Genomic DNA, 26,164 nt, shown 5'->3' with positions numbered 1-26,164 from the left:
TTTTCTCTTTTTTTTGTAAATAAACACAAAACTTATCAGCCAAAATTTACCACTAAAATAAAGTACAACATGTGGGGAGAAAAAAACAAAAACAAAAAACAAACCTAATCTCAGAATCGCTTTGATAAGTAACAGTCCAAAAGTAATAACCATATAAAGCGACGCAAGTCAGAATACAAAAAAAAAGCCTAAAGCTACAAAATGGCTCAGTCCTTAATAGATTAAAAAAATAAATAAATAACCTTTTAAAAAAACTTTTTCATACTTCAGTTCTGGGTAAGGTGTAATTCTGATAAATTGGGACTTTACATTTTTTTTTATTTTACTATTTTTTTTTTTTTTTAGGCCCCCTAGGGTCCCTTTAACTCTATGGGGCCTCATCAATCCTCCCACACACTTCTATACCACTGCATTGTGCATGATATGTATTATTGACAGGTCCTGGAGTCCTAACAGAAACAGATCGCACATCGATGAAACAGCGGAGGGTGACTCTCTGATCAAAGATGGCGGCCTTTCTAATTGTTCATGTCCCTCAGCTAACGCTGAAAAGTAGGTAATATGCGAGTTCTCATTTCTTAAAGGCATATTATTTAAAAAAAAAAAAAGCTGGACAAAGCCTTTAATAATCAGGAAATCTGATCGTTTCCTTTAATGCTCCCTCTACTGAAAGTTTTGCATATGTGTTTCAAAATGAATACAACTTGGGAATCCGTCTTTCAATGCCGCTATGTTTTTGTACCACTTTGCAGTGGGGTATTACAATGATAGCGCAGCTCCTGTGCCCACCCCTTCACAGTGTATTACTGGTTTGGTGCTTTGCTTTCAAATATCTCCTCACTGCATTCAGGGCCGGATTAGTCAGGGCAGCCGGGGCGCGAGCCCCAGGGCCCCCACAACTTTAAAGAAGGGGGAGCATAATGTATAGCGCTGTGGAAGTGGCTGCAACAGAGACATTAGTGGGGGGTCTACTCACAAAAGGCGCCTAATACTAGAGACTGGTTTTGTTCAAAAGGTTTGAGTATTTCCTACTGATGACATTCATACTTTACAGGGCATGAGTGTAATTGCCATGGGGGATTGACTAGGATCAGGACAATAGGGGGGGGGTCTACAAGTGCTCTATATGCCCAAGGTGAGGGTGTACATGCAGAACAAACTGGGCAGCACACAGGTGAATCTATTCCCAATGGCCACCCGATTACCTACCACTGGGGCAATGTATGGCCATATGCACAGATGTATAGAAAATTTAAATCTGTATTTGTTAATGGTCTCATTAAAATAACCATTAGCCACTTTGGGAGCCCCTGACGTAGTTCAGAGTTCCTACTGCTCTAGAACATGCTGCCTGCAGATATTATATACAATCTGCTCAGTTCCTCCTGCTCTATAATTTGCTGTCTGTATATACACAACACAATAGCACAGCTCCTTATGCGCCAATGCAGATAGGACATACATACATAGTTTGCTGAGCTACTCTGACTCTATAATATGGTAGCTGTATATAGGCTACTATGTATAATCTGCCAAGCTATTCCTGCTCTATAACATGCTGCCTGCAATAAGGACACAATATAAACTCTGCTCAGCTCCTCCTTCTGTATGACATACCATCTGTATACAGTCTATGTACAATCTGCTCAGCTCCTCCTGCTCTATAACATGCTGCCTGCAGATCAGACCCCACACGTGACAGCGCTAGGACCACGGAGCACATGCATACTGCTAAATAAGAAGCGCACAACCAGTGAGACACGTGCTGGATTTGCAAGGTTTATTTAAACAAAATCAACTTAGAAATATCACTGAATTAAACAAAAGGTCTTGAACATGTAAAACGTATCTGACATGTTCCTGCAACTGGAATTTTCTATATTTAATACATTTGTGTAAAAATTAGGAATCGTCTTTTTTTTTCCAGGAATTATCCTCCCCCTCTCCATGAAAAGAAAAACATTCAAAATATTAAAGTTGATCCGTTGCCAATGAGGAGTGAAGGCATCTACACAGTCAGTCTATCCGCTGGGTACTAGTCCTGGCATCCATGTGGCAGTAAGCACTTGTGGCTTTAAGCCAATGAACAGGCAGGCGTCAATCTACTCCCCTCACCCCATATCAAAAAAACTCCTTTAACAAGTGAGCCCAACCACAAGGGACTCAGATTTTACATCTAAAACAGCGCCACAGATTGTGTAGGGTATTGATGCTCAGCTACGTATTTAGTAAATACGTCCGAGTTGCAATACCAGAGACAACCTATGAAGGATAGGGGGTGCTGCAAAAAAAAAAAAAAAAAAAAATTTAAATTAAAAATCAAAAAAAGACCCTTTTCTGTAATTCCTTACACTGATCTTAAAAAGGAAGTATTCCCAGCTCATTAAAAAGATGGCTTATCACTTGGACTGCAGCACGACGACATCTGGATGAATGGGGCCAGCTGCAGCAGGAATGGGCAGGAAAGATATAAAACATTAAGAAGGGGATGCAACACTGAATTGGTTCCGTCTTCTCCTCATTCTCATAATTAAGTAGGGGGTCCTAGAGGTCGGAACCTTGAATAGGAGAAAGAACCTTAGCTTGGAAGTGGGAAAGTCTCCATAAAAGGGGTCGTCCACTTTCAGCAAATTATTGATATTGTTTGTGTAATGAAGAGTTATACAATTTTCCATTATACTTTCTGTATCAATTCCTCACGATTTTCTAGATCTCTGCTTGCTGTCATCCTAAACGAAGTTTCTACATTAAAACTTCCTGTGGAAAAAAAAAAAAACGGTCCCTGGTCATGTGATGTCGCACAGGTGCGCGGCTCATTACATTAATCAGAGCTATGTGAAATAACGAGCCGTGCACCCGTGTGACATCACATGATGAGACGACCGATTTGCTTCCAGATAAAAACAAAATGACAGCAAGCAGAGATCTAGAAAACAGAGAAGAATGGATATAGAAAATACATTTGCAAAGTCGATGGTTGAAGAGCTTTTCCAGAAACCAATGAGGCTTTCCCATGCTGAACCGTAGGATGATATAGAGCAGCGTCGGTGACGTCATCGTGTGATCGCTTCTTATCGATAGTACGTGGCGTATCTCGATCCACGCGTGCGTCTTGTATGTCCGGGCACGTGGTAAGGCTATGTACAGTGTCCATCTTACCATGGCTCCGGGTATACATAAAGTTAGCTGTGAATTGTCATAAATGTCATTACACTGCCTTTAAAAAGGTGACGAAAACCCACACATGATCTGTAAGCCGAGGGGGAGGGGGGACTACGATATTAAAAAAAAAAAAAAACGCTAATTCTGTTCATGAAGTTGTAACACTACAGGTTAAGGCAGTAAAAAACATTCCTGATTACTTGGAGGTCTTATTAAAGCTGTCCGATGCCACCGTGTCCATACAGTATCAGACAAAAATGGCCGCCTCGTCGCTCGTCAATGGTAGCCCTAACACCCGACGCGGCCTAGTTACCAACAGCGACGGCCGTCCTTGATAACATGATTAGTAGCCCCGCTATGGCTAGAGTGCAAGTAGTAGATGGGACACCAGGGGGAGGATGAAAAAGGAAGGGGGGGGGGGGACACACGGCGTAAAAAGCTAAACCTAATACAAAATAGAAGAAGAGGACGATTCTAGTAAAGAGGAGGGGGGCAGAGACTGGCCTTACATTCACTAGATCACCAGCCAGTCTCCTATTCATCAGACACCCCCGATCCGTAACATTACAGGCTGGAACACGCCGCTGCCGTATAACAAGGAGATGGCGGAACCACGGCCCGACCCCTTTAAAAAAAGGTTCCACTCTCGAAGACTAAAATTCGGGCACAAATATGAATGTAAACAGGTCACCGTTTAGTAAAATCAGGAAAATGAAGTCTCTTCTAAATATCAAATTAAAAAGTTCTTGGTTGGCAAATACGTGACGTTCCTTTGTGATTCCATCGTTGGTGTGTGCGGCCTTCATCTCGTCCGTAAAGATTGAGTTCCTTAGTCGTCCCTCCCTCCCTCCTGCCTGTAGGGAGGTCACAATGACAATGGCAGATACCTTTTTTTTTTTCTTTTAAAAATGCAGACGTTATAAAATTCTGTACATGTTCACAAATTATTGCATAAACAGCCATAATCTTCAAGAGTGTCTGAACATGTGTGGTTTTTTTTTTTCCAGTGATGAAAAGACAAAATCACGTTTCTCTCCTGGCCTTTTTCTTCTTCTTCACTTGTTTGGGGGACTCCCAACTTTCTTCAGACTTAGCTGAAAGGGAAAAATTAGAAATTACCTTCTGATTTCCATTTACTCTTAAATTGAAAACTACCATGAAAATCCATCATGATAAACCAGGGACATTACTCCTAGATCCAGGCACCGGGACTGTGGCAATCTTCTTAAAATTTGTTATCCATGGCCTCCTCTTCCTTATATAATCACTTACCAGTGATCTTTAGCTTCACAGGCCGTTACACTTTCTCAACCTCCACCTGTTGTAATTTCCCACAGTTGAAGGGGGTATGTTCCTGCACAGTGTAACAGCCTGTGAGGCTACAGCATGGAGTGGCTCGGGTAACAACCCCCGAGAGGCCTTTAAAATTTTACATGGATAACAAATATAAAAAAAAATTACCACAGTCTTGGAGCCGGGATGTTTGAGCAAGTGTCCCTGGTTTATCATGCACGATTTTGATTGTAAATTTCCCATAAAAAAGGAAGAAAATAGAAAATATAGTAGTTATGATTAAGAATGGGCAACAAAACGGAGCATTTAGCCCAAAACTAAGTTTTCCAGCTGTCATTCTTGTGATGGATTGAGGGAAGCATAATCACACCAGCAGGCAAAACAGCACTGGTTCTAGCTGCCTATGTGATGCTGGGCTGAGACATCTTGTGAAATCAGTTGGTGAGTCCACACTAAAATCCGAAGGGGACTGGCATTGCCTTCCGAATTAGAAAAGGCAGATGAATCATCAAGACCAATGCTTTAGGAAATTGGGTTTCCGCTTAATTCCATCTCCACCTGCCTGCAAATGTTCTCGTTTGTGCACATGGTCGCGTGTAAGACGCCTTAGAGATCGCTGCTTAGATATAGTTTCATTGGACTCTGGCTCTACCGTGAATGTCAAACAGGAAATTAGATTGTGCCCCCCACTGTTACCGTCATGTGAGCGATTACCATACATGTTGGCACCAGAAAGTTAAAATCGACCAAATGTACGGATGGGTGTGAAATAAAGCACAGGTATACACTGTGGCCGCGTGGCGACCACCCTGGTGAGGAGCGTTGCTCTAGCTTTACCTTGTGAAGGTGGAGCCACATTGTTCTGCTTGGTAACGGAAGTGTTGACCTCCTTCGGCTGCTGCGGTTGGGCCGGGGCCTTCTCAGATACGTTATGCTTGGCGGGAGCCTCAGCTAATACAGTATGTGTGCGCTTCTCTGGCGCCTGTTTTTTCTAGAACAAATGTAGAGAGAATGCGTCATACATGACATAATGTAACCAACACATCACTTACAGGAGCCCCGGAGTAAATGTGTCATGAATATAAGGATTAATTAATAATTCATTAAAAGGGTTTTCCGTCGGTTGAAAAACAGTGCCACACCTGTCCATGGGTAGTGGGTGGCATTGCATCCAAGCTTCTTTCCCTAGTGAACGGACATTTATCCCCTATCCTGTGGATAGGAAATCAATGTGTTCAACAACAAAACTCCTTCTCTACTAGTTCAGCTCTTTTGTTGAAAGACAACCAACTTACACTCATTAAAAAAAACAAAAAAAAAACAAAGCATTGCTGCTATATGCAAGAGTAGCACCACAGCTGTCAACGGCGTGTTGTGCATCTCATCTCTCCGGAGTCCAGCTAAAGCAGAGAGACACGACCCATAGATTGGTGTGACACTCTTACACTACTGGTCATGGATTTATAGTGCGACACCTGTACACACCTCTTTCGGTACATTGCTTTTTGCAACTGCTGTAGGAATTACAGGAGTTACTGTAGGAGGGGCAGGAGCCACTTTGCGGCCATCCCCGGCATTCTTTGTGCTTTCCGCTTCCTGTAAAAAAATGGAGCATAAAGAAAAATATTATGATATAGCCACCAACAATCGTTCTGCCAAATAGTAAATACTGCAATGGCCAAAAGCTTAAAGGAAACCTACCACTTGAAGTGGCAGGTTTCCGATGGCAATACCGAGCACCAGCTCAGGGTGAGCTGGTGCCGGAGCTTATTTTTGTTAGCGTTTTAAACCGCGGTATTGCGGTTTAAAACACTTTTTAAAACTTAATAGCCGGCGCAGGGAGGTACGCGCTCGGCGCTTACCATGCATGCAGCTACATAGGAAGTGAAGGAGAGCCGTGCGCATGGTACCTCCCAGCGCCGGCTATTAAGTTTAAAAAGTGTTTTAAACCGCGATACCGCGGTTTAAAACATTAACAAAAATAAGCTCCGGCACCAGCTCACCCTGAGCTGGGGCTCGGTATTGTCTTCTGAAACCTGCCACTTCAAGTGGTAGGTTTCCTTTAAAGGAAATTTACCCTCAAAATCCATCACGATAAACTATTGACGCTTACACATAGATCCAGGCACTGTGACTTTGGTCATTATCTTATATTTGTTATCCATGGACTCCTTCTAAAATCAACTTTTACAATTATGCTAATGAACCCAAGGGTCTACCCTAGCCTTTCTGTGAACCAGCTTTACAGGCTGTTACACTGTCTCCCCCTCCCTGCGCTCCCTCAGCACTTGTGCAGTAAGCACTTCCTGCTGTAATCTCAGCACTTGAGGGAGCAGGGAGAGGGTGAGACCGTAACAGCCTGTAAAGCCAAATCACAGAGGGGCAAGGGTAGCCCCTCAGTCTTATTAGCTTTAAGGAAAACTACCACTATGAGTAACAAAAAACAAACTACAGACACTTGCCCCCATCTCGTCCCCACGCTCTGGGCTGCTAATTAAGTCTTTTTCAGTTGATCCCAGCGTGTCCACATTAAAGAAGGACACACTCCGGGATCCGGATGAAGAGGAGCGCAAGCGAGTATCTGTAGTTTGTTTTTTGTTATTCATAGTGGTAGCTTTCCTTTAATTATAAAAGTTGCATTTAATAAGAAGGAGGCCATGGATAACAAATATAAGAATATTACTACAGTCACGGGGCCTGGATCTATGAGTATATCCAAATACAACATTTTAGTGAGCAAAAACACCAAAATAAACTGCATTTTTTCCTTCCTCTTCCCCGGTCTATAAACTTCTATAAGCAGCGACTGTTTTCTGATCTGCAATCAAGACTGACAGACAAATTACAAGTCAGCTGAAGGTGGGGAGAAAGGGTTCTTTTTATCACTACTTGATACTTTGTAATTCCAAATAAAATGTTTCCAATTCAATTGCAAGAAAACAAGAAATATTTGGAGTGTTACAATTGATGGAAGAGCAGCGATACCTCTGTGGGGGAACCAGACTCCTCTCCCTGCTTCTTCTTCTTTTTCTTCTTCTTCTTACTTTTGCTGGCAGCAGAGGCCTGACCATCTTGTTCGTCCTTCTCTTTCTCATCATCAGAGCCCTGCACCACACAGCACAAATTCGGGTTACGGAAATTATCATTTTTTTTTTTTTTTGAAAACCAAACCCGATGTTGTTGTAGACTATGGGTCACATTTACTAGCCCAGTCTAATTTTTAGGCAGTGCAGTCAGGTATATTCACACTTTTTTGCAGCAAAATTTAAATCTGCTTCAGAAGCAGCTCTGTTTTCGAGCTCTTGGATAAGCCTTTTAATTTTCCTATACCACTTCCACGGCAAGTGGGTGGGGCCAAGAGTAAGACGCAGGCGCCTTGGCACAGGCTATAGAAGAATTTTATGCTAGGCAGAATTTGGTGTAGAATTCACCCATTATTGTGCATCACCCTTTTCCATAACCAGTTTCAATTGTGCAATGCCCCCGCAATACACAATTTTTATAGAAAATCCATCATGATAAACCAGGGACACTTACTCATAGATCCAGGTACTGTGACTGTGGTATCTTTTTATATTTGTCATCCATGCCCTCCTTCCTTCTAAAATCAACTTTTACAATTATGTTAATGATCATCCAGAAGGTATTGGGTGGAGGGAAAGTGACCACAGCCACTCCATGATGTAGCTTCACAGGCTGTAGCATTCTGACTGCTGTAATCCTGCAGTTTAACGTGTGAAGTTAAAGCACGGAAAGGCTGTGATTACACCCGAATAGCCCTTCTGGCTCATTAACACAATTGTAAAAAATAAACATTTTAGAAAAAAGGAGGGCATGAATAACAAATATAAGAAGATCTTTGAGCAAGTGTCCCTGGTCTCTCCACACTTGAATGTTCGGTTTCCTTTAAGCATTATAAACGCAACATTATTACACATTTCTGCAAAACTCATTCAACAATCGCCTTATGTAGGCCTCCTGCAGTCTCAATACGATGAGAATTATCATTACCTTAGGGACTTCTTGATCGGGCTCCTCTCTCTGTTGGCCTGGTACCGGTTCCTCTTCTCCATAGTTACCCCACACCTCAGCAGGGGCATTCCAATCAGAACTGGCGTCGGCTGAATTAAGACCATCTGCAGGATAATAAACCCTTTAAAAATAGTCTAAAATACTTTAGATTTGACTATACTTGTTAACCCGAGATATTGATCCACAATAAAAGTAAATAAAGTAATAAAAGTAGTGACTTCTACTACAGAAATGGCTCAACAACACCATAACACGTCACAGCGCTGTCTGCAATGGTGGTTATAGCTCAAACACTGATGCAAAACACCATATCATGGACATGTGAGCAAGACCTTTCACTAGGGAGTCACCTCCCCGGAATCTCTTATACACCTGCATGCTCAGCAAACCATGCAGGGCTTCTTTATGGCGAGGGGAAAGAAATCCACTGCTGGACTCCTTCATTAGTTGCTCATCTGCCATCAGAAGTAAAGTTGTAATTGGGTAGCCCCAGTATACAATAGAGGTTCTGCTGACATGGGCGGGTTTAACCAGCTTTTCCTGAACTGTATATATATTCTAATGACAGATAGATATAGATGATTAAGGCTGCATTCACATGAAGGTACGGGGATCATATATACGTTCCCCCATAGTCATCTACGGCGCCCAGGCTCAGTAATAAAAAACTGATAATACTATGTTATATATATTGTATTATGTCAGAAAACTAACATATTCTAGTAAAATGAGTAAATTCCACATACTCAGGCCGGACCATTCATCATCCACGCTGGGCTCGGGCACCTCCCACTGGTGGTCTACGCTTGTCTGAGACACGGGATCACTGACTGCAGTTTCAAAGAAAAACAAGAAATCAATTCAGTAAGAGGAGCACATAGAATTATGACACACACTTGGTATATACTTTGAGACAAATGAACGGTATGGGATCCCAAAGGCCAAGGACCTTGCATCTGTGTAGGGGCTCCCGTCAGCCCCAGTGCAAGGTGAATAGAACAGATGTGAGACCTCCATAGAGGCAGGATTGATTTTTTTTTTTTTAACATACACAGCCACCTGAGGGGTTTTTCTGAAAAGGGAATTCCGATTAGATCAAAACGTTTGAGTGTGACCACTAAAGGCAAGATTTGTAATGTTTAAGAAAGACCTGAAGGAAGAAAACAGTGAGACTTTGCGCATAGTTTCAGGATGATAAAAAAAAAAAAATGTAAGTTTAATCATAATTTTGCAGTTTCTCTCACTCCACCTTCTGTGGTTCATGCTGCTTTGCCACATTTAGGGACACCCGTTTGGTAGACAACTCAGAATACGGACCCATGGGGGACATCTTTATTTTATCGTGTTTTCTTCTCTTTATGCAGGATTTTAGTTTTTTTGGCTGCATTTTTGTGTCTACGCCAGGGTCTTAAGAAGCTAGCTGGTGGCAGTGTCTGTTACAGTGTTCCTAAGTGCATCTTTCCAAAATTGAAGTTTTATTTGATACATGTGCCCCATTAATGTGTCATGCAGTTCTGTCCCATTTGACTAAATTGGGCTAAACTGCAATACTAGACCCAGCCACTACACAACGTCTGAATGCTGTACAAAAAAAAATAATATATATATATATATATATATATATATATATATATATATATACACACACATATACACACACACACATATACACACACACAGGACTGGATCTCTGCAATCAGAAATTAAAGGGGTGGTACCAAATACTGGGGCTGATTGGCGAGGGTCTAGCTGCTGGGGCAGCACTAGCATGTGTCCTGCCGCTCTGTTCAATGGGAGTATGGGAAATAGACAGTAAATGGGAGCACTGTGCTGGTAATTTTGGCTTATTGAAAATTAAGCGTACCGGAAACAGCATTGTTTAATCCAATGGTGGAAAAGGTTTGCCTCTTTTCGGATGTATTCAATCTGGAATCCACCCTGGGCCACGAACCTGGGAAAAAATAAAAGACAAAAGTTCAGTTACTGTACATTTAATGTATCATAGTTCTCATTATAGTTAATAGGACTCATTTGTTGCAGCAGTAAGTAGATAACATTAGTGACAGCTTATTACCTATCCCAGGAAAGATTGAACGTTCATTCCATCGTCCGCTCCACTCCTTCCCATTAGAGTCCACGGTATCCTGGTTCCAGGTGACCGGCTCAGCTTTCTTCTTGCCTGCTGTATTGGTAGAGGTCACCCATTTCTCTTCCACTAGCTGCGAGGCAATCACTTTAGATGGTTTCTCATTCCAGCTACTTCCATTCAGCGCAGAGGCTTCACTTGGTCCTGATAAATGCACAAACGTACTTATAAGTCTACGTAAAAACTCTAATAAGGGTCAACCTCCTATTATATTACTACAATAGCATTCTTCCAGATGTACACGTGTGGGAAATCCATAAACACATTACACACTGCTCATAAACATTACTGATTTCCACAGACTGGAGCTATGAATTATAAAACACGACTAGGCTTGTATCACCTTTAGATTTACGGACGTTTGTGGATTGGGTGGATGTAACAGTGAAGGCTTCCACAACAGGGGAGGCAATATCACCATCTCCGTCAGCCCCTTTGTCGCGCTTGCGTTGTTGTCTTTTTTCCTTGTTGCTGATTTTGGTTTCCCAGTTTCCTACAAACATGAAAAAAAAAAAATCACGTCACAAATTGCTAGAGAAAACCTCTAGCGCAAAGCCTACATATTAAAGGTAAATGATCAAAACCTGCATTTCTGATAGACCCTCATGCACTCCTTAGCAGCATCAGAGAGGAACAATGTGACCACTGTGAATATCGTCTGCCATGCAGCACTGCGTAATCCCCCCTCCTCCCCCACTACTTAAAAAGAGGGCACTTCACTCTCACAAAGGACCAACAGCAGCTGCCATAATGGACAAGTGACGTGAATGACAAGCCACGAGCCAAGTAGACAAGTGTCTGAAGTCATGACCACTCAACAACGAGTGACTTTCTAAATCCAACAGACTCTACAACCGATAGACGGCATCTTACATCTGGAGTCCACCATAAGAATATACAGAGAAAGTGACTGTCCACACGTCAGAGGCCGTGTCAGTGGGAGAGTCTGGTTCCTGGTCACATGGCAGAAGGGGCTGGATAACTCTTGGACACAGAAAGAATTTACATACACTCCAGTGGGACAGAGAATAAAAGCTTTGAATACTTGTTAGTGATGGCGGCGTACCTTCCTCAGATTCCTTTTTTTCTTCTTTGGGTGATGGTTGAGTCGGTTTTGTTTCCACCTTTGGTTTCTTTTTGTTCTTCTTTAGCTTAGAAAATGCAAACACAAAATTCAATTCCTATGATCATCCACCCGTGGCAGGTGCCACGTGTTTGTACATTTGACCATTACCCCAGCACTATGTGATTTGACTATGAATTTTACCATGACCCCTGTAGACTGCTGTATAGACAATTCTTGTCACTGTGCCTGTAGTAACCAGCCTGTTGTGCATTTCACAAATAATTTCAGCTCATAAGGCCCTTTAAAGTCTTGCTCTCATCTGCAGTGTCTGCCTGACAAAGGAAATCTACCATCAAAATCCATCATGATAAACCAGGGACACTTACCCATAGATCCAGGCACCGGGACTGTGGTATCTTCTTACATTTGTTATCCATGGCCTCCTCCTTTCTAAAGATTCTTTAATTATAATGAGCCAGAAGTGCTATGAAGACATTAATAGAGCCACCTGCCGATTCACAGGCTGTTACACTGTCTCCCCTCCCACCTGCTTCCCCAGCACTTCCCCCTCTCTCTGCTTGATGTCATCTCATAAAAGTAGGGAGAAGGAAATGCACCTGAACCGCCTGTAAAACTAAAGCACAGAGGGTTTTAGTTTTAGAGCTAAAACTAAAGCTGTGTAACAACCCCAGAACTCTTCTGGCTCATTAGCATCATTTTAAAAGTTGATTTTAGAAGGAAGGCGGACATGGATAACAAATATAAGAAGTTCCCCACGGTCACGGTGCCTGGATCTATGAGAATCGTAATGGATTTTGATGGTAGATTCCTTTAAAGCCCATAATTTTCCCCACTCATCAATGGCTCTAGGCACGTTGGACAACTTTGCTGAGGTGCAGAAGTTTATTTGCGACATTCCACAAGAAGGAGGGGGGGGGGGGGTGTGAGAACCAGCATTCTCTTTTGATGTCAAAAACAACCCATCTCTATGGCGCTGAAGCATCATACTCAGTTATTTGTCAGTCCCATACATATTGAACCATATTGGGGCATCTGAGCCAACAATTATTTTAATGGATTTGGCCATCACTTTGCTGAATGGAAGAAAGCTCCTAGATATGGTTTAACATGTTATAGTATATAATGCAGCGTTGCTCCCCCTTTTACAATGTGACCCGATAACAGAGATAGGAGCTCCTACCTGCACCGGTTCTTTAGGAGTCACGGCCTTCTCGGTCTTCTTTTCTGCTTCGGCTGGTTGCTGGGGCGGCTTTGGCTGTTTTGGGCTTTTTGGACTTTCCTTTTTTACAGGGGGCACGACCACCTCCTCTGCAGGCTCCACGGGGCGACCATTGGGCTGGAAAGGAAACTTGCAACATTAGATGAATTTTACTTATGTAGTGTAAAAAGCCCATTGTGAGGCCCCTTAAACACTAGCGAGTGTGATGCGATGAACTCGCATCACACTCGCAACGCAAGCTGCCGGGAACGCACGGCCCGAACGCTGCACCGCGGGAGTGAACTGACATGCTGAGTTCACTCCCGCGGTGCAGCGTTCGGGCCGTGCGTTCCGAGTGTGATGCGAGTTCATCGCATCACACTCGCTAGTGTAGAAGGGGCCTAAGGGACAACAATTGAGCAAAGTGACCAAATCTCAAGCAGTATTGTATATTTATATGCAATTATATTATTACGTCAGGCACTGGTCACCCAGGGATGGGATACAACCAGAATAGCCGCTAGTGTGTTACTGCCGAGACGCTCCAGGGGTTTTATTGCAGATTCAGCTTCTGCAAATGGCAGTAAAAGTAGATGAGACAAAGGCCGTGTATTGTCCAGCCCATAGACCCCTCTGTGTGGTGTTATGGATGATCCTGGCACAGCTGCTTGTACATGGCCACCTTCCTTAGTCGTGTACTTACTGCAGGACTCACTACTTTATGTTATACTCTGCTTTCGTAGTGTGATAAAAGTCGCATACCGAGCGCTGGATGGTGTTACACATTTCACAAGACTGGGGACAGGTTTCTAAATCCAGCAGTGACTGGAGAACGCTGACTGGAGGCTTCTCCTGTATCGATTTAAGCCGCCCAGTGCAGGGGTGAAGGATCAGAGGGCATGCTGCCATCTTATCTACAGTGCTAGAAACACCTTCTGCAGATGTCTGCCAGACACTTCCTCCAACTCCTCCTAATACACGCATGCCTGGCCTAGCATTTATGCTGAACACTTTCTCACATTAGACAGCGGGTAGATGACTGGCACACAGGGCTATACATTAGACAGCGGGTAGATGACTGGCACACAGGGCTAGACATTAGACAGCGGGTAGATGACTGGCACACAGGGCTAGACATTAGACAGCGGGTAGATGACTGGCACACAGGGCTAGACATTAGACAGCGGGTAGATGACTGGCACACAGGGCTAGACATTAGACAGCGGGTAGATGACTGGCACACAGGGCTAGACATTAGACAGCGGGTAGATGACTGGCACACAGGGCTAGACATTAGACAGCGGGTAGATGACTGGCACACAGGGCTAGACATTAGACAGCGGGTAGATGACTGGCACACAGGGCTAGACATTAGACAGCGGGTAGATGACTGGCACACAGGGCTAGACATTAGACAGCGGGTAGATGACTGGCACACAGGGCTAGACATTAGACAGCGGGTAGATGACTGGCACACAGGGCTAGACATTAGACAGCGGGTAGATGACTGGCACACAGGGCTAGACATTAGACAGCGGGTAGATGACTGGCACACAGGGCTAGACATTAGACAGCGGGTAGATGACTGGCACACAGGGCTAGACATTAGACAGCGGGTAGATGACTGGCACACAGGGCTATACATTAGACAGCGGGTAGATGACTGGCACACAGGGCTATACATAACATGAATGGGGTCATTTGTCTCCGGAGATTGACTGACAACTGCAGCGCTGCTTCTTGTACAGACTGGTAGGGGGGTAGCTGGGGGTCATCTCTGGGTCAGTGGCACCAAGCACAGGCCTGACAACAGCAAATTGTTTCTCCAAATGTCCCTGACAATTAACACTTTACATCCCCCAAATCCCCCCCCCCCCCCATATGTGCGCTATTCATATAACCACGGCACCTGCTCCCATACATCCTTATAGGTTGTTATTACTTCTAAAAGTGAAAGAGCGGCTGCAGGAGACAAGGATCTGGATCACATTGTGAAAGTGCAACCAATAAAGCATCTGCAGGGCTTCCATTATAACTGGATTGTACTATAATGCAGCAGAACAATGGAGGGAGATGTGAACGAGGCCAAACTTTTATTAAAGGAAACCTACCACTTACAAGTGGTAGGTTTAGACGCATTAACTTATAACTCGGCGCACCGCACTTGGGCACGGCGCACCATGCGCGTGCCCGTGCGTGCGCCGGATTCTAAAGTGCTGGAGAGCCGGTGACGTCACCGAGCTCCCCGGCACACGCGCGCCTGCGCAACTTAGCACGGCCCGATTCCCCTCTGCGGTGCGCCGAGTTATAAGTTAATATAACTTATAAAACGGCGATAGGGGCTTTGTTCCCCTAACAAAAATATGATCTTGCACCAGCTCACCCTGAGCTGGTGCCATGTATATGCGTCTAAACCTACCACTTTTAAGTGGTAGGTTTCCTTTAAACTTTGTCATATAAGCAAGTAAGTAAATATAAGAATATCTTATAAGAACAGGACGCTCCCTTCACCGCTCTCACTGCCTCCTACTTACACATGGACAAGTTTGTTAAAAGGTTTTTGAAATTTAGTTTTTTGCCAATTGAAAGTGTATTCATATAATCGGCAGCAGAAAATCCCAAGTAGATTCAGCCAGATTTTGCATAGAGGAGTCCTCATATCTTCTAGGCACTAAGAAGAGGTTAAAGGGGACCCCTCATGCAAATTGACCCACCCAAAATAAATACTTCAATAAAAAAAAATATGATTAAAAATGTTTCCTTTCTATGGCTGCAATGTCACAAAAATCAGTTTGTAAACTTAAGCACCGGATGCGAGTCAAACGTCACTAAATCTTCATATAAAATTTTACTTGCATTGCCCTGGCTCCTTGTTCCTGATTGACAGGTCTCACTGGTAGGACATGCTGCTGTGTGGTACATTGAGAGAGCAAGCTCCATTACATCACTGGCACTTCATGTCATGTGACCAGGGGGATGTCATCCAAGGTCCTGTTACATGCATGTTATAGAAGATTCAGATGTATCTTATCACATGAGAAGTAGTAGTAGTAGTGGGGAGTAGTAGAAGTTTATGGAAGCTGCTGTGATTTCATGTGATCGAATACATACATGGGATAGATGTTGTAAACATAACTGGGTAAAGGACCTGATCACATGACATACTGAGAAGAGGCATGGGACATGGAGAGGAGTAGATGGGAGGTGCCGTCCGAGCAGGACACGCCCCCTCTGACAGGTAATGAAAGATAAAGTTGATTTATTGGGATATAAGGGAAACAATTTTAAGCTAAGCGAGGGTTGGCAACTATTAACTGTCACTAGCTGTGTGTGTGAAAATGTGGGGACAGGATCCCTTTAATTGGCTATTCCAATCTTAAATCTTAGGACTGTTTTTATAGAAGCATAAAAAATAATAAATGTGTAAAACAACAGAAAATAGATCCATATAATAGTGGAATATCTATGAGCAGAACCATTGCTGGGGACTAGCACTACCGGTGGTAGCCACAGGTGATCCCTTTCAGAAGGTATATTTTATTGATATGGGAATATACTACATATTAAAATGGTTGCCCCAAGTTTGATCCACAGACAGCAATCTGATCAATGAGGGTCCGACTGCTGGACCCCCACTAATCATGAGAATGGACCTCATTCTAACTAACTGAATGAAGCAGTAGGGCGAGTACCCAGCGGGTCAGTACAGGGGATTAGTTTTTTATCCCCTTTCCCACCAAGCAGGGTCTTGGGCCTCTCTGTGAATGTAGCAGTGGTGTGTACATAGCGATGTCTGAGCACCTCTCCGTGTACTGTACATTCCACCTCATGTAAGTGCTATACAAATATTCTTCATGTACAACCATGCCCGATAATAAGGGAAACTCAATCACTACATTATTAGTTGGGGTCCGCACCAGACACAGGCTGCCTTTGGGTGCTGTAACCTATGCAGCTGACAGGAGCCGGCTCTACCCCTAGCATAACCTGCAGCTGACAGGAGCCGGCTCTACCCCTAGCATAACCTGCAGCTGACAGGAGCCGGCTCTACCCCTAGCATAACCTGCAGCTGACAGGAGCCGGCTCTACCCCTAGCATAACCTGCAGCTGACAGGAGCCGGCTCTACCCCTAGCATAACCTGCAGCTGACAGGAGCCGGCTCTACCCCTAGCATAACCTGCAGCTGACAGGAGCCGGCTCTACCCCTAGCATAACCTGCAGCTGACAGGAGCCGGCTCTATCCCTAGCATAACCTGCAGCTGACAGGAGCCGGCTCTATCCCTAGCATAACCTGCAGCTGACAGGAGCCGGCTCTATCCCGAGCATAACCTGCAGCTGACAGTAGCCGGCTCTATCCCGAGTATAACCTGCAGCTGACAGGAGCCGGCTCTATCCCGAGTATAACCTGCAGCTGTGACAGTCACATATTTACTCAGCTAATTCTGGATTTCCTACTGACTACCTGCAGCAGCCGCTCTCAGACTACACACTGTGCATAAAGTAATAACCAGCTTCATAGAGCCGCATCGTCCGTCATTGACCTCGGACACATGACGTAATATGTCAGGGTGGCAGCCTTCAAGGAAATAAAGCTGACTGCCCGCTTTGCCAGTTGTCGTGGCCTCCTCGGGTTGCAGAGATTGTATGACTCAAGGCATTCCTATGGCCGTGTCCTCCTAGTGCAAGAGGTGACATGGAAGGAGGCAATAATGTGACATGATAGCTTACCCATAGAGGAAAGTATAGAGGTGGGCAGAGGATGGTGCCCACCTGGTGTGAGTGGGAACATGGCAGGTAAAATCAGAAACACCTACAGTGGTTTATAAGCCCTGGCATCTTGTAAGGAGGATCGGAGTCTGGTGGATGAAGTGACAAGACTGGATGTGTAGGTGACAGCTATAGTGGTATATAGGTGTGTAGGTAGGAGTGTACCCACCTAGTGCAAGCACAGGAGCTAATGTCTCTGGCATCTACACTGGTATATGAAGGTGCCTGCTGGGTGTAAGCAGTGCCAGGGGAGGAGGTAATGTCACCGGGAACACGAGGGCGCCCGCCCGGTGTAAGGAGGTAATGTCGCCGGGAACACGAGGGCGCCCGCCCGGTGTAAGGAGGTAATGTCGCCGGGAACACGAGGGCGCCCGCCCGGTGTAAGGAGGTAATGTCGCCGGGAACACGAGGGCGCCCGCCCGGTGTAAGGAGGTAATGTCGCCGGGAACACGAGGGCGCCCGCCCGGTGTAAGGAGGTAATGTCGCCGGGAACACGAGGGCGCCCGCCCGGTGTAAGGAGGTAATGTCGCCGGGAACACGAGGGCGCCCGCCCGGTGTAAGGAGGTAATGTCGCCGGGAACACGAGGGCGCCCGCCCGGTGTAAGGAGGTAATGTCGCCGGGAACACGAGGGCGCCCGCCCGGTGTAAGGAGGTAATGTCGCCGGGAACACGAGGGCGCCCGCCCGGTGTAAGGAGGTAATGTCGCCGGGAACACGAGGGCGCCCGCCCGGTGTAAGGAGGTAATGTCGCCGGGAACACGAGGGCGCCCGCCCGGTGTAAGGAGGTAATGTCGCCGGGAACACGAGGGCGCCCGCCCGGTGTAAGGAGGTAATGTCGCCGGGAACACGAGGGCGCCCGCCCGGTGTAAGGAGGTAATGTCGCCGGGAACACGAGGGCGCCCGCCCGGTGTAAGGAGGTAATGTCGCCGGGAACACGAGGGCGCCCGCCCGGTGTAAGGAGGTAATGTCGCCGGGAACACGAGGGCGCCCGCCCGGTGTAAGGAGGTAATGTCGCCGGGAACACGAGGGCGCCCGCCCGGTGTAAGGAGGTAATGTCGCCGGGAACACGAGGGCGCCCGCCCGGTGTAAGGAGGTAATGTCGCCGGGAACACGAGGGCGCCCGCCCGGTGTAAGGAGGTAATGTCGCCGGGAACACGAGGGCGCCCGCCCGGTGTAAGGAGGTAATGTCGCCGGGAACACGAGGGCGCCCGCCCGGTGTAAGGAGGTAATGTCACCGGGAACACGAGGGTGCCCGCCCGGTGTAAGGAGGTAATGTCACCGTTGTAGGAGGGTGCCCGCCCGGTGTAAGGAGGTAATGTCCCCGGGACACGAGGGTGCCCGCCTGGTGTAAGGAGGTAATGTCACCGGGACACGAGGGTGCCCGCCTGGTGTAAGGAGGTAATGTCACCGGGACACGAGGGTGTCCGCCTGGTGTAAGGGGGTAATGTTACCGGTGTATGAGGGTGCCCGCCTGGTGTAAGGAGGTAATGTCACCGGGACATGAGGATGTCCGCCTGGTGTAAGAGGGGAATGTCAACGGTGTAAGGGGGAGCCCGTCTGGTGTAAGTAGGTAATGTCACCAGTGTAAGAGGGAGCCCGTCTGGTGTAAGGAGGTAATGTCACCAGTGTAAGAGGGAGCCCGTCTGGTGTAAGGAGGTAATGTCACCAGTGTAAGGGGGTGCCCGTCTGGTGTAAGGAGGTAATGTCACCGGTGTAAGGGGGAGCCCGTCTGGTGTAAGGAGGTAATGTCACCGGTGTAAGGGGGAGCCCGTCTGGTGTAAGGAGGTAATGTCACCAGTGTAAGAGGGTGCCCGCCTGGTGTAAGGAGGTAATGTCACCGGTGTAAGGGGGAGCCCGTCTGGTGTAAGGAGGTAATGTCACCGGTGTAAGGGGGAGCCCGTCTGGTGTAAGGAGGTAATGTCACCGGTGTAAGGGGGAGCCCGCCTGGTGTAAGGAGGTAATGTCACCAGTGTAAGAGGGAGCCCGCCTGGTGTAAGGAGGTAATGTCACAGGTGTAAGGGGGAGCCCGTCTGGTGTAAGGAGGTAATGTCACCGGTGTAAGAGGAGTGACAGGAGGTAATGTCACTGATGACAGGCAGTAAGGTGACATAGCAGGCCGCCATGGCAGGGTGACTGGCATAATGGGGCTCACCTTGGCCTTCTCTGCCGGCTTCTTCTTGCTCTTCTTCTTGGGCTCCTCCACCTTGGTGCTCTTGATGGGCACCGGGGCCCGGGCCTGCAGCAGCGGCTGCTCCTTCTCATGCTGTGGCGGCCTCCTGGGGCTGGGGGAGCCGCGGCTGGTGGCACAGTGCAGGAGGATGAAGAGGAGGCCGAGCCCCAGAGAGAAGGGCACTGCCAGGAACACCCAGGACGGGTAGCGCTGAGGCTCCAGGCCTAGCTCTAGGCCCAGCTCGGAGCGGAGCAGCCCGAGGCCGGTAATGAGCAGCTGCCGGAGGCGGGCAGACACCTCCTCGGCCTGCTGGGCCGCTGCCTCCTGCCACCCTGCGCTCATGGTGAGTGTGGAGGGGAGATGCGCCCCTGTCCCTCTGCCCCTAGCGCTGGGCGCCTGTGCACGTCAGCAACAGGGAATGAGAAAGACAGCAGCGGCCAGAGAGCACTAAGCGGCGTCCCGGCTCCGCCCAGGCCTAGCGCAGAAGCAACGTCATCACTCCGGCCGAGCAGACGCCATGTTACAGTTTAAAAAAAACTGGGAGTTAACCGCATCACGTGGTACCAACGGGAGATGCTGACGTGGACGCAGAGTTGCTCGCGCGGCTGGTCACGTGACGTACCCTCGTCACAGCAAAAGAAAACGATCAAGTGGAAAAAGAAATAAAATAGACTTATACGCGCATATTTGTGTGTCGTTACAGAAGTGTATTCGTTTTTTGTGGCAACTTATTATTTTTCTTTAGGTGTATTTTTGCCAGTACCCGATATGGGGACAAATGTACATGTGGCAGTCATACGGCGTACTGCGCATGTCAGATGTGAGACATATCGATGACGAGCCTAAGCAAGTGGCGCATGCGTTGTTTGCTGGTCTGTTCGCTCAACTTTATTAGTATTGTCATCACAGTCATTTTGTAAGATGGGCATCTGTGCTTTGTAGTTCAGGTACTTAACCCCTTAACGACCTGGCCATATTATTTGGTTTTTGCATTTTCATTTTTCACTCCCCACCTTCAAAAATCCGTAACTTTTTTAATTTTCTCACGTAAGGAGCTGTACGTGGGCTTGTTTTGATTGATAATGTTTTCATATATTACAAAAATTAAAACCTGTAAAGAAAAAAAAAACCCTTCTTTTTTCCATCTTCTAGCGCTAATAATGTTTTCATACTTGAGTGTACGGAGCTGTGTGTAGTGTAATTTTTTGCGACTTTTGATCACATTTTCAATGCTACCACTTTAAGGACTGTACAGCCTTTTGATCACTTTTTATTGAATTTCTTTTTATAATTTACAAAAAAGGCAAAAAAGTGACATTTTCAACTTTGGGTGCAATTTTCCGTTAAGGAGTTAAACGCCCGGAATAACCGTTATTATATTTTGATAGATAGAACATTTTGGGATCTGGCGATACACAACAGGTTTATGATTTTCTAGAGAAAGGGGGTGATTATAACTTTTCTTTTTTTTTGTTTTTGTTTTACTTTTTTAATTTTTTTTTTAAAGGGAACTTGTCAGCACATTTGCACATATACAGCCAGTGGCAGGTTCCTATAGATCTCTATTAACTGACTGACACTCTAAAATTGTTTCGCTTACATCCACACAAATCACCCTTTATTTTATGTTACCTGGTGTCAGAGGGGGCGCGTCCTGCTCAGACGGCCCCTCACATCTAATCCTCCCCATGCCTTATGCCTCCTTACTAGTCACAGTTATATGTCATGTGACCAGAGTGACGTCATCTTAGGCCCTTTAGCCTCTTAATAATAGCAAACTGTACCCCATGCATGTATCTGACCACATGAAGTCACAGCAGCTTCCATGGACTTCTACTCCTCTCCATCCTCCATGGAGGCTGCTGTGACTTCATGTGGTCAGATACATCACAGGGGGCATATACAAATATAATATTACATTACAGAGTACAAACAGTGATATGGAACAAGGAGGAGTGAGGGTCCTGCTCACAAGAGCTTACAGTCTATGAGGATGAGGGGGTGATACAAGAGCTTACAGTCTATGAGGATGAGGGGGTGACACAAGAGCTTACAGTCTATGAGGATGAGGGGGTGACACAAGAGCTTACAGTCTATGAGGATGAGAGGGTGACACAAGAGCATACAGTCTATGCGGATGAGAGGGTGACACAAGAGCTTACAGTCTATGAGGATGAGGGGGTGACACAAGAGCGTACAGTCTATGAGGATGAGAGGGTGACACAATAGCTTACAGTCTATGAGGATGAGAGGGTGACACAAGAGCTTACAGTCTATGAGGATGAGGGGGTGACACAAGAGCTTACAGTCTATGAGGATGAGGGGTGACACAAGAGCTTACAGTCTATGAGGATGAGGGGTGACACAAGAGCTTACAGTATGAGGATGAGGGGGTGACACAAGAGCTTACAGTCTATGAGGATGAGAGGGTGACACAAGAGCTTACAGTATATGAGGATGAGGGGGTGACACAAGAGCTTACAGTCTATGAGGATGAGAGGGTGACACAAGAGCTTACAGTCTATGAGGATGGGGGGTGACACAAGAGCTTACAGTCTATGCGGATGAGAGGGTGACACAAGAGCTTACAGTCTATGAGGATGAGGGGGTGACACAAGAGCTTATAGTCTATGAGGATGAGAGGGTGACACAAGAGCTTACAGTATATGAGGATGAGGGGGTGACACAAGAGCTTACAGTCTATGAGGATGAGAGGGTGACACAAGAGCATACAGTCTATGCGGATGAGAGGGTGACACAAGAGCTTACAGTCTATGAGGATGAGGGGGTGACACAAGAGCTTACAGTCTATGAGGATGAGAGGGTGACACAAGAGCTTACAGTCTATGAGGATGAGAGGGTGACACAAGAGCTTACAGTCTATGAGGATGAGGGGGTGACACAAGAGCTTACAGTCTATGAGGATGAGGGGTGACACAAGAGCTTACAGTCTATGAGGATGAGGGGTGACACAAGAGCTTACAGTATGAGGATGAGGGGGTGACACAAGAGCTTACAGTCTATGAGGATGAGAGGGTGACACAAGAGCTTACAGTATATGAGGATGAGGGGGTGACACAAGAGCTTACAGTATATGAGGATGAGGGGGTGACACAAGAGCTTACAGTCTATGAGGATGAGGGGGTGACACAAGAGCTTACAGTCTATGAGGATGAGGGGGTGACACAAGAGCTTACAGTCTATGAGGATGAGGGGGTGACACAAGAGCTTACTGTCTATGAGGATGAGGGGGTGACACAAGAGCTTACAGTCTATGAGGATTATGAGGATGAGGGGGTGACACAAGAGCTTACAGTCTATGAGGATGAGTGGGTGACACAAGAGCTTACAGTCTAAGAGGATGATGGGTGACTCAAGAGCTTACAGTCTATGAGGATGAGGGAGTGACACAAGAGCTGACAGTCTATGAGGATAAGGAGGTAACACAAGAGCTTACAGTCTATGAGGATGAGTGTGTGACACAAGAGCTTACAGTCTATGAGGATGAGGGGTGACACAAGAGCTTACAGTCTATGAGGATGAGTGTGTGACACAAGAGCTTACAGTCTATGAGGATGAGGGGTGACACAAGAGCTTACAGTCTATGAGGATGAGGGGTGACACAAGAGCTTACAGTCTATGGGGATGAGGGGGTGACACAAGAGCTTACAGTCTATTAGGATGAGGGGTTGACACAAGAGCTTACAGTATATGAGGATGAGGGGGTGACACAAGAGCTTACAGTCTATGAGGATGAGGGGGTGACACAAGAGCTCACAGTCTATGAGAGTGAGGGGGTGACACAAGAGCTTACAGTCTATGAGGATGAGGGGGTGACAGAAGAGCTTACAGTCTATGAGGATGAGGGGGTGACACAAGAGCTTACAGTCTATGAGGATGAGGGGGTGACACAAGAGCTTACAGTCTATAAGGATAAGGGGGTGACACAAGAGCTTACAGTCTATGAGGATGAGGGGGTGACACAAGAGCTTACAGTCTATGAGGATGAGGGGGTGACACAAGAGCTTACAGTCTATAAGGATGAGGGGGTGACACAAGAGCTTACAGTCTATGAGGATGAGGGGGTGACACAAGAGCTTACAGTCTATGAGGATGAGGGGGGACACAAGAGCTTACAGTCTATGAGGATGAGGAGGTGACACAAGAGCTTACAGTCTATGAGGATGAGGGGGTGACACAAGAGCTTACTGTCTATGAGGATGAGGAGGTGACACAAGAGCTTACAGTCTAAGAGGATGAGAGGGTGACCCAAGAGCTTACTGTCTATGAGGATGAGGGGGTGACACAAGAGCTGACAGTCTATGAGGATGAGGAAGTGACACAAGAGCTTACAGTCTATGAGGATGAGGGGTGACACAAGAGCTTACAGTCTATGAGGATGAGGGGGTGACACAAGAGCTTACAGTCTATGAGGAAAAGGGGGCAACACAAGAGCTTACAGTCTATGAGGATGAGGGGGTGACACAAGAGCTTACAGTATATGAGGATGAGGGGTGACACAAGAGCTTACAGTCTATGAGGATGAGGGGGTGACACAAGAGCTTACAGTATATGAGGATGAGGGGGTGACACAAGAGCTTACAGACTATGAGGATGAGGGGGTGACACAAGAGCTTACAGTATATGAGGATGAGGGGGTGACACAAGAGCTTACAGTCTATGAGGATGAGGGGTGACACAAGAGCTCACAGTCTAGTAGGATGAGGGGGTGACACAAGAGCTTACAGTCTATGAGAATGAGGGGGTGACACAAGAGCTTACAGCCTATGAGTATGAGGCGGTGACACAAGAGCTTACAGTCTATGAGGATGAGGGGGTGACACAAGAGCTTACAGTCTATAAGGATGAGGGGGTGACACAAGAGCTTACAGTCTATGAGAATGAGGGGGTGACACAAGAGCTTACAGTCTATGAGGATGAGGGGGTGACACAAGAGCTTACAGTCTAAGAAGATGAGGGAGTGACACAAGAGCTTGCAGTCTATGAGGATGAGGGGGTGACAGAAGAGCTTACAGTCTATGAGGATGAGGGGTGACCCAAGAGCTTACAGTCTATGAGGATGAGGCGGTGACACAAGAGCTTACAGTCTATGAGGATGAGGCGGTGACACAAGAGCTTATAGTCTATGAGGATGAGGGGGTGACACAAGAGCTTACAGTCTATGAGGATGAGGGGTGACACAACAGCTTACAGTCTATGAGGATGAGGCGGTGACACAAGAGCTTACAGTCTATGAGGATGAGGGGTGACACAAGAGCTTTCAGTCTATGAGGATGAGGGGGTGACACAAGAGCTTACAGTCTATGAGGATGAGGGGGTGACACAGGAGCTTACAGACTACTAGGATGAGGGGGTGACACAGGAGCTTACAGACTACTAGGATGAGGAGATGATAGAAGAGCTTACAGTCTATGAGGATGAGGGGGTGACACAAGAGTTTACAGTCTATGAGGATGAGGCGGTGACACAAGAGCTTACAGTCTATGAGGATGAGGAAGTGACACAAGAGCGTAAAGTCTATTAGGATGAGGGGGTGACACAAGAGCTTACAGTCTATGAGGATGAGGGGGTGACACAAGAGCTTACAGTCTATGAGGATGAGGGGGTGACACAAGAAGTTACAGTCTATGAGGATGAGGAGGTGACACAAGAGCTTACAGTCTATGAGGATGAGGCGATGACACAAGAGCTTACAGTTTATGAGGATGAGGGGTGACACAAAAGCTTTTAGTCTATGAGGATGAGGGGGTGACACAAGAGCTTACAGTCTACTAGGATGAGGAGATGATAGAAGAGCTTACAGTCTATGAGGATGAGGGGGTGACACAAGAGCTTACAGTCTATGAGGATGAGGAAGTGACACAAGAGCTTACAGTCTATGAGGATGAGGGGGTGACACAAGAGCTTACAGTCTATGAGGATGAGGAAGTGACACAAGAGGTTACAGTCTATGAGGATGAGGAAGTGACACAAGAGCTTAAAGTCTATTAGGATGAGGGGGTGACACAAGAGGTAAAAAGCTTATATAATGGTCCAGCCTTTCTTCATAAGGAAGTGGAACAAAATATAATATAATAAATAGAGATGCTGCTGCTTGAGCCGCCATCTTATATACAAAGTCCAAGGTGAATGTGACTGCAGAGAAGCCTGGAGCTTGGTGTCTGCTGGTTGCTAGATAATGGATGTGAGGAGGACACAGGATGGGTTAGTAAAGATGAGTTAAAACTTCATGCAGTTAGCGAGTGTGATAGGCTGCCTAAAGAGTTGGGTTTTAAGAGCACATTTAAAA

The 26,164-nt window shown here is 46.3% G+C and overlaps 1 protein-coding gene across 2 annotated transcripts; it reads right to left on the bottom strand.

Moving 5' to 3' along the window:
* Window positions 1–1,766: 1,766 nt before the first annotated feature.
* Window positions 1,767–20,418, bottom strand: MTDH (metadherin). 2 transcript variants are annotated; one of them, XM_072151471.1, is made up of 12 exons: window positions 19,837–20,418; window positions 12,901–13,056; window positions 11,679–11,784; window positions 10,977–11,126; window positions 10,562–10,777; window positions 10,352–10,438; window positions 9,234–9,317; window positions 8,467–8,591; window positions 7,441–7,560; window positions 5,941–6,051; window positions 5,293–5,446; window positions 1,767–4,256 (listed from the first exon to the last, which is right to left on the bottom strand). In XM_072151471.1, exons 1-12 carry the CDS (start codon window positions 20,194–20,196, stop codon window positions 4,186–4,188), a joined length of 1,740 nt encoding a protein of 579 aa, XP_072007572.1. In that variant the 5' UTR covers window positions 20,197–20,418; the 3' UTR covers window positions 1,767–4,185. The 2 variants fall into 2 exon arrangements, with proteins under 2 accessions (XP_072007572.1, XP_072007573.1); XM_072151472.1 differs by having other exon boundaries at window positions 11,700–11,784; window positions 19,837–20,415.
* Window positions 20,419–26,164: the final 5,746 nt, after the last annotated feature.

The sequence above is a fragment of the Engystomops pustulosus genome, chromosome 5 (assembly GCF_040894005.1).
Source record: "Engystomops pustulosus chromosome 5, aEngPut4.maternal, whole genome shotgun sequence".
Lineage (NCBI taxonomy): Eukaryota > Metazoa > Chordata > Amphibia > Anura > Leptodactylidae > Engystomops > Engystomops pustulosus.
This window is presented reverse-complemented; position numbering and strand designations above follow the sequence as displayed.

Coding starts and splice junctions, on each gene's coding strand:
- MTDH (XM_072151471.1), bottom strand. CDS start 20,196: ATGAGCGCAGGGTGGCAGGAGGCAGCGGCCCAGCAGGCCGAGGAGGTG. Junction 11,785..12,900: donor CTCCTAAAGAACCGGTGCAG/GTAGGAGCTCCT, acceptor GCATTTTCTAAG/CTAAAGAAGAACAAAAAGAA. Junction 5,447..5,940: donor AAAGCAATGTACCGAAAGAG/GTGTGTACAGGT, acceptor CATTTGTTCTAG/AAAAAACAGGCGCCAGAGAA.